Source organism: Rhea americana, unplaced genomic scaffold (assembly GCF_003343005.1).
Source record: "Rhea americana isolate MKP2758 unplaced genomic scaffold, rheAme1 scaffold_106, whole genome shotgun sequence".
Taxonomy (NCBI): Eukaryota; Metazoa; Chordata; class Aves; order Rheiformes; family Rheidae; genus Rhea; species Rhea americana.
In genome coordinates, this window is record NW_028185106.1 from 890900 (window position 1) to 900024 (window position 9125).

The 9125-nt window shown below is 35.8% G+C and overlaps 1 protein-coding gene across 1 annotated transcript in view; it reads left to right on the forward strand.

Moving 5' to 3' along the window:
- CAMK2D (calcium/calmodulin dependent protein kinase II delta) overlaps positions 1–9125 on the forward strand; it is a 165627-nt gene that overhangs the window by 104391 nt on the left and 52111 nt on the right. Inside the window, exon 5 of the mRNA XM_085309449.1 lies at positions 5605–5670. Within this exon, the coding sequence (XP_085165575.1) occupies positions 5605–5670 (66 nt within the window). The remainder of the gene's footprint in view (positions 1–5604; positions 5671–9125) is intronic.

Here is a 9125-nt window from a genome sequence, read left to right on the forward strand (position 1 = left end):
AAGATTGAAATATGTAAACAACTGTAATTCTGGAGTATGGTAGTTATTTTGTACTTGAGCAGGCAAGGCATGATTTTCAAGGACTGTAATCGCACTGCTTAGGAACAGTTTTGTAACTGATTTGGCAGTGTGGTTCATACATATTTTAGAAAATAAACTGTGATAGCCTCCTATGATACTTCTCCCAAGCAGAGGACTTGTTCCTATCATGTTTCTCCTGCTAGATATAATGAAGTATTTTTCAGATTAATATAATGTGCATAGTAAAAATAGTAATGGACTTCGTAAAGTTTTATATTTCTCATCCCTTTTTTGGCTAAGGCAATTGTAGTTAGGATTTTTCTCTCTCCATCAACCGATTTCAGTTGCCAAGCAAGAATGAGATTATTTTCAGTGTTAATGATGTTATATGAGTTCATATSCAATCAATTCTGTCAGTATTAATTGTTGTATCTGAATGGGAACAGCTGTAGTACTGGAAGATTCTTTTATGCAAGTCACTTAGATTCTCTTTTTTCATAGTCTCCAGTTTTTAATGCACTTGTTGAGATACAACAATTGGTACATTTAGAATCCCGGCATTGCTSTAGAATTCCAAGTGGAGCAACTATCGTGTATAGAAGAAAGAAAAATACCAAAAAAAAATAATAATAATTGTAGAACAGTCTTTGCCCAGGGTAATTGCCTGAAACTTCGTGTCTTTTTTCAGAAGGCAAAAGGTCACGAATAACTGTAAAATAAATACATAAATACATAAATAAATACATGGCTGTAGTAATGTTTTAAGACTGCTTCCTCCCACCTTACTTACAAAGGCGGTTTAAGAAATATGGAATGTAAGCCAGGAGGAAGCAAAGCTAATATGATCATCTACAGAGGCCTTTTATTATCCTTGCCAATTTTGGAACCAGCTCTTTTCCTTTCAAATATTTGTTGATACTCATAACTTTTTCTAATAAATAAAGTATGGTACATGAAGTAAATATTTTTTGTATTGTGTGTTGTTAAAATATTTGCAACCACAATATGCTTTTTAATGCTATAAATGCAATATTTTTTTAGCATATATAGAAAGTCAGTCAAAAACAACTTTTGAATGGAACAGWTAAAAACTGCTTCTTAATGAACCTCTCCTGAGATTGAATGGAAATAACAGACTTTGTGAAATCCTGCTTACTTCTTTCTCTGCTGTTTTTCTGAAAAATATACCTGGTACAGAGGATCTTGTTTTCTCTATATGGTGCTTCTACTTCTTTCTTGAAACAAATCCACATGCTTTATTTGTTTCTGTTAGTRTACTCTTCAGAAAGTTACAAAAGAACAAGAATAATTTGTGAGAACAAGTGACTGTTTTAACTTGTATCACTAAAGTTACTAGAGCCCCTGTTATGAATATCCTGTCACCAATGTGGACCTCTCTGAAGTTGGCAATATGCCTGCAATGGAAAGGCATTCAGATCCATTTACTTCCTGGTTTTTAATCTCCTGAGAAGCAAGTAGCTTGGCAGCTGCTTGTGGAGCTTTCTGGTGCAAAGTAGCTTATTTTTTGCTTTTTACCCTTTGGTTATACAATCTTCACTAATATTGTGCGTAGCTTCTCTGGATGTAGCTAGAGATCTAATCTGTACTGGTAGTTGCCTTCTAAATTAAGTACACAGACCAGAATCTTTATACGATGTATTTTTTTTTTCTGCATGGTAGTGTGTATCAGTTTTCTGTTAAGGCAGCAGAKGAAGTATGGGTAAGGCCTATTTTAATTTCCTTACGTAAATGGATTTCAAAGTTCAATCTAAGTGTTTTTATACTTGATCATCAGCACCTCCACGATTTCAGCACGCATCTCCATGTAAGCCAATTTTATGCTCCTAGTGGTAGCAGTGCTGTAACACTTGAGCCATACATTCTTCACAGAATGTATCAACTTTCATTTCAGGTCATGTTTTTTTCAGCCCTTAGGTACCTAAGTGAAAACTCATGACCAACAACCTCTTGCAGTCTGTGTTCATACCAGATATCTKAAGTCCATCCCTAGTCAACATATTTCATAACTGAAGATACAGGGAAAAAAAATACACTTAGCAAAATAATGTCCAAGAAGGAGTAGGAATGTTTTGAAGTCATGTTGGTATTAAACTGCTTGGAGGACAACAGGAAGGTTATGGAGTCATAGGTAACTGTTCTGTTCCTTATTTATAGAATCAGTGAAAGGTATGATAGGTGGGAAGGGACCCATGGAGGTTATCTAATCTTGAAGCAGGCCCAGTTGGATCAGGTTGTTAGGGGTTTGTCAAGTTTTGAACATCATCAGGAATGGAGATGCCAGAACCTCTTTGGGCAACATATATATGGTAAAATATAATTAAAAGAAAAAGAAAAAAAAATCCTGTATCAGTTTGGAATTTCCCGTGTTCTAGCCTATGTCTGTTGTCCTTCATCCTGTCTCTATGTACCTACCCATTAGAGAGCTGTAGACAGCAATGAGATCGCCCCTGAGCCTTCTCAATGTTGAACAAACCTASTTCTCTCTGTCTTTCTGTGTACATCATGTGCTCCAAGTATCTGACGGTCTTGATGGCACTCCAATAAACTCAGTCCAGTATGTCAGGGTCTTTCTTTTACTGGGAAACCCAAAACTGGACTCAGTACTCTAGATTTAGTCTCATGAGTGCCAACATGCAGGGGAAGAATCACTTCCCTCAACTTACTGGCCTGTACTCTTGCTAATACCACGAAGCAGTTGACCTTCCTTGCTGCACAGGCACAGTGCCAGTTCACATTCAATGATAACATACTGTGCAAAGGCCAGTAACACTGCTAATACTATTAAGGTTTTTCTAAGAGCAAAGGCCAAAAAGCTGCAGGTAACTTCCAGAATTTCTCCAGGCACCTGCACTACCTATCATCATTATAGGCATCCGTCTGACTTTTAACAATTGCTCCTAATGCACCTTTCCAAGTGCCAGTGTGTGGGAGTTGTTAGCTGTTTGTTTGTTTGTCAGCATGAAATTCACCTGATCTGTTCTTGCTTATTTTCATCTTTTAACAATGGTTATGAATGCCAGCAAATGTTCAGTGTCRGCAAGTAAGAGTACATAGCCCCCTCTTTTTTTTGTGCTTGGGTAGAACAAGCATCTGTTTGGTGTTCTTTCCAACTGAAATTCATTTTGATGACAAAAGTTTCTTTTTTCTTTTTCTTTTTTTCTTTTTTTTCTTTTTTTTTTTCTTTCTCTTTTTTGACTTGGATCAAAAATGAGCGTTTCAGGGAAGAACATCAAAGGATGCTTTTTTTTCTCTCGTTCATCACAAAGTGAGAATTATTCCTCTTTACCAAAACTGTAGTAGATAAATATATATGAAAAAGGAGATATCAAAGACTGTCAAAATATGCATCAGTCAAGCAACCAAAGCCAGTTTCTGGAAGGTAGAATGCAAAAAGAAAAAAAGAGTGACAGAGTACAGCATGTTATTTTACTTCGTACAGATTTTAYTGCAGACATTTGTACACAATAGCATTCTGTTATAAGAAAGTGATTACTTTCCAAAGTTAGTAAGGTATGAACTCARGAAAGGATGATGTAGCCCAAATATAAATGGAAAGAAGAAAATAAAAATTTCAAACGTCTTTCTCAGAGAAATGAGTTGTGTTACTGTTTCAGCAGTTCATTTCTGTCCTCATCTAATATGTCTGAATAACTGGGATCTACAATGAACTGTTATTATAGGAAATCAAAGATGAGCATTTTGGTTCTGAAGATTCCAAGTATCCTCGCTCTTAATTTTTGACATTATTTGAAAAAAAAAATTAATTGTATTCAGCAGAGTTGTTAGTGATAGCACAGATTTTTAAGCATCTTAATACAAGTAGTGGTAGCCCACTCCTACTTTAAGTTTGGGAATTTATTGACAACAGACTGTGCTATATGAAAGTTTTTCTTAAACAGTATTGAAATATGGACATTGACTTCCCTCCCATCTAGGAGTGATTTTATTTATGTGAACATGTAAGAAGGATTGAGGCTTTGGGAAATAGGAATTAGACTAAGTCATGCATCCTGTACAGGGTGCTCTGTTGAGGCTGTGCAGGTAGGTTCTCCACACTGTCAGCCTTGTGTTCGTTCTCATCTGTCCAGCACAGCATCTAAATGTATGAAGATCTGTGTTTAGCTGGGAAAATATGCCAGTGTATTCTATAAAAGACAAATTTTAGAGTATAGTACTGGAAAGAGCTTCCTCTTTCTCTGAGTCCAATCTCTTGCTGACACAGGCAGACAAGTTTTATGAGTTTTGTAAAAGGCTCATCAGTCTTCATCTTAAAAACAGAACACCTGTCTCAGTTACTTTGCCAAATACTGTGTAATTAGCCCAGCCATATCATAGTTAGAAATCTTCAGATTTCAGGCCCATATTTATTCACAGGTATTTTGTGCTCATTTATTATTGTGCCAATATTGCCTCACTGCTCTCCTTCATTGTATTAATGCTCTTTGTCTTCAATATTTATTTTTAGAAAGTTGTCATAACCCTCCTGAAYTTTGTTTTGCCAAGCTACACTAACTATGCTTCTCTGAGAAGATAGGATGAGTAAGTGAATGGATAGTCTAATGGCAATTTTCTGCCCATATTGTTGTTTTAATTCCCCCTTCTTGAACATGAGTTACCAGAACAGTATACAGTATATGAGGAGTGATTTTACTGCTTTATGGAAAGATATTATTGTGATTCTCTTTTAAAAACATTCCAGGATTATGGCAGCATCACATTGGTGATTTATTCTGGGCTGTCTTCTTTTGCTTGACTAATAAATACAGTTTTATTTGTTTTTAGTCAATTCCTACTAATAAACTACAGGTTGTACAGTGAAAATTCTAAATATACAACCAGACCCAGTTGCTTCTATTAGTGGTTTTCTGGATCATACAGTTCTTCCTCTGTACTATTAATGCCTCTTCATGTAATTGGCAATTTCACTAAAGTATTTCTTATTTCTTGACAAAAGCATAACTGAAAATATTTTGGGAGAAAAAAATCTACCATTAAATTAATTAAGGTACTCCACTGATAGTCTGTCTCCCTCCAACTCCCCTTCAAGCAAAATCACAAAATTCAAGTCAGTCTGGCACGTGGATTTTGTCTCTGTTGTGTTTTGACCTACATCTAAAGACATTCTCAYTTTTTATAATTATCGAATTTTCCTTTCTTACATCTAACTCCAGCTTGATTTTTGCAGTTCTCTATTTCTGTCTATCTCTGAGCTTTTCTGAACTTCAGCTGTAGCTTTCCTTGTTGGTTAGTTTCCTTTCATTCATGTAGGTTTACTGCTTRCTCTTAACACCTTTTTCTCAGTTTTGGCATCTTGCCCAATAAGCTGCTGCTCTTTGTTTTTGTTTTCCAGTTATGATTGCTTTCCCACCACATTCCTATTATTCATATAACATTTAGGTTGACAAACTCTAGGATGCTGTTCTTCCACATTGTTGTCCAGACCTCTTTCATTTCTGTACAAATGTTTTGTTTATTCCTTTCTGACCTCTCCCTGTTGGACTACATTTAAGATGCATGTTTCCACTTCTGAAATCTCCTTGCCTATCTTGCTTTTATTAACAGAGTCACTGGAGGTGAACTATTTGAAGATATAGTTGCAAGAGAGTATTACAGTGAAGCAGATGCCAGGTAAGTCATTTGTTTTTCTGATGTTGCCCTTCATAATTCTAGCATTGTTACTTGAGTATCTCATGGTGTTTGGCATCAGTTAGAGTAGCACAGTCTGTGGGACTCTAGTCTCTCAGACTTGGAAGAGGCATAGTTTGGGGGTTTGAGCTCAAGACTACGTGATGGAGAAGTCACAAAATCTTGCCTTCTGTTGATCTGCAAAACCTGAAATTTTACTCAATTTTTTAAGCCTTTGTTAGCTTGTGAAAAACTCTTACTCAGTTTTCATTTCTTGTAAACTGGAAGTAACATTACAGCTATGTCATCCAGGGTTTCTCATATTTGTTGTTAGGTATTTGAAATACATGTTGGTTTTTTGAAAAGAGTTTTATATTAAATACCACTTTTGATCTGGATCCTGAAAGATTAACTTCGTTTTCATATTTAAAACTGTTGCTGTGTTTCATGAATAAGCAGTTTTACTGTGCATCTCACAGTCTGAGCTCAAATCTGAAATCTCTAGTAATTTGCTGCAAGTGTTTGTTGGAGAACCTTTAAGTTGAAGATTATCATATTTGCATGCTGATACAAAGTAGCAGGGCCATTTTTCCATTTCAGGGTCTGCTTGCCCTCATATAATAATAAACCTTAAACGTTGTGGTCAATTAATTTATTTAAAGAAACCTTGTCCTACTGTTGCACTCTTTACTGAAAATTTCTCTCAAAGTAAATTTAAAAAATCATCATGGTTTTGTGTATTTGTAATCACATACCACCAGTGATACATATTCAGTAGGTATAATTTTCAGCTTTTCCTTTATATTAGGAATTATTAAGAAATGCCTGGAAATCATTAAGTGTCTGTAACAACAGTAGTAGGTTAATAATGAACAAATGAGAAGTTARGCTGAATTTTATGAAGTATCCACATACTGTTTAGTAATTTCCAGGAAAATAGTAGAAACATCATTACTTTAAGCATTTGAATCTAGAATAAGACCTGGCAAAATATGCTGTAGAAGAGAAAACTAGATCAGTAATTTAGGTGGAGTGCAGGGAGACAGGCTATTTTTCACAAATCGTTGAATGATTCTTACCTTCTTGATTCAGGCAAAATTTATAATATTGATGCCAAAGACCAGCATATTGTATCATTGTGTGTTTTAAGATATTTGTGATTAATAAGCAAAAACTGTAATGATTTTTTTCTAGGGTTGTTACGTATTTGAAGGGACTGTGCATATATGTGTGTATATATAGCATATATATATAGCATATATATATAGCATATGTATATGTTTTTATATTTAGTAGAAACTTGATAAAATAAGTGGAATATCTAGTTGTCATGCATCTCTTTACTTTTTTATATTTTTATATATATATATATTCATGTGTATATATATATCTATATATAGATAGTGTGTATGTGTGTGAGCGTGTTATCCCTTTAGAAATAGTTAATGGTCTTTATAGATGGATATTCTGTCTTCGTAATACTGGTCTGCTCCTGCAAGCCCTTGCTCATGCAAGTAGTCCTTATTCCTATGAGCAGTCTGATTCAGTGAATTGTGAACTACTCACATAAGAAAGGGTTTTCAGGTCTGGGCTCCAATTACTGATTTATGACCATTCCTTCTGAATTCCCTGGCCAACACGTTTTGGATGAGCAGTATCAGATCCTCGGCCMCTGACTGCTATATATTACTTAGTCACAGACTTCTGCCACGATGATATCTTCAAAAAAAAATTTAAAGCTCTTGTGATGCCGAAAAACATCTGACAAAGTTCCACAGCTGTAAAAGATGAATATTTTAATTGTGCTTTTTGGCACTGTAGGCTGGCCAAAACTTGCAAACCTGGACATGGAAAAATAGGTGCTAATTCATTTTTTAAAGCTCCAAAATGCAGCTTTTGTCCCTGTCTTTTAATGTAGCTTTCCATTTGATGAGTGGCTCTTAACCAGACTATTGCTTGACACTATTTTAAATGAAAATGCATGCCTCCTTTTTGAATGAGTAGGCATTATTCTACTAATAGTTTAAGAAACCATTAGATTCAAAATGGGAAATGTTTTGTTTTTCCTTTGCTTTTGATTTTGTTTTGTTTGTTTTTGTATATCATTTCATTTCTGAACATAATTCTTGTTTCAGCATTGTTCTAGTGTTAACTTTTTGAAAAAGATTCTCAAAAATATAGCAGATACCACTAAATACTTTATTGCCTCCAGTTTATTTTTTCCTATAGCAGTTTTTGGAAACTAGAAAAAGCTTCCATACTGCTGAATGAAAATACAACATACTGATTCTGTCTAATTGGTGTCGAATGTTCTATGTTAGATGGGGTTTTTTTGGTTTGTTTCTTTGGGGTTTGCTTTARGGGGCTTTTTGTTTTTTGTTTGTTTGTTTTTCTGATGTGTTAGAGCTGGAAGTATCTCTGTATTCAACGTTGTTTTGTTCCAGTTCGATGTACAATCAGGACTTGTCAGGAGATGTAAAATTGGTTTTGTTCTTTATCATTTTTTAAGTTTTATTTTCTTTTATATTTAATGTGATTATGTGCCTTTAAAATGTTCTCCCTTCCATTCTGCCCTTGTATCTTTGCAGTCATTGTATACAGCAGATTCTAGAAAGTGTTAATCATTGTCATCTAAATGGCATAGTACACAGAGACCTGAAGGTCAGTATCTGGTGCCCATCAATTGGATAAGAATTTTGTTTTTGTTTTTGTTTTTTTCCATTGGGTAGGGGCAGAGGGTGGGTTGTCTGTGATGTTCCCTTGCCTATCCTACTCGCCCTCAAAACAACTCGATGAGCAAATAATGCATGACGCCTCTTTCCAGTTTGCAAGTCTACAGGCCTAATATACATCATGGCAAAAGGGGGAATGGTTGCCAAAACACTGTCTCCTTCCAAGGTGCTGGATTTATCCCGTGCTGTTGAACGCGTCTGGTATTGCATTAAGGGTTTCCATGTCTCACTGTGTTTGCACATGGAGGTGAGCTTTGGCTGTGATGTATGTCAGCTTGCAGATTTAAACGCCACTTCTGTTCTGAGACCCTGGGTTGCAGTAGCAGAACAACTGGTCGCACATTGCTGCATTAGAGTATGACGAACCCTCAGGCAAGTGATGATACTGCCGGCTAAATTGAACTGTGAGAAGTTAATAATTTATCTAAAACACCTCGCTCGGAGTGTTTTTTACCTCAGTGGCCGCTACAATTTCTAACGTCTCTGAGAGAGCTCTCAGTAAGTAAAGGAGGAAAAAGTGCAGAGGAGACGAAATATTTATTATGACCTTGTCAACTGTTCATTGGCAAACCTTCAAAATTGGTACACTTTCCCTAAAATTTTCCTTACAAAATTCGTCTTAAAGAGAGGAGGAAAAAAAAAAAGAAAAAAAGAAAAAAAGCAGGCATGTCTCCGAGCTGCCGTTGTTCCCGCGGCCCCTTGCACTGCGGGGGTCCCGCCGCGGCG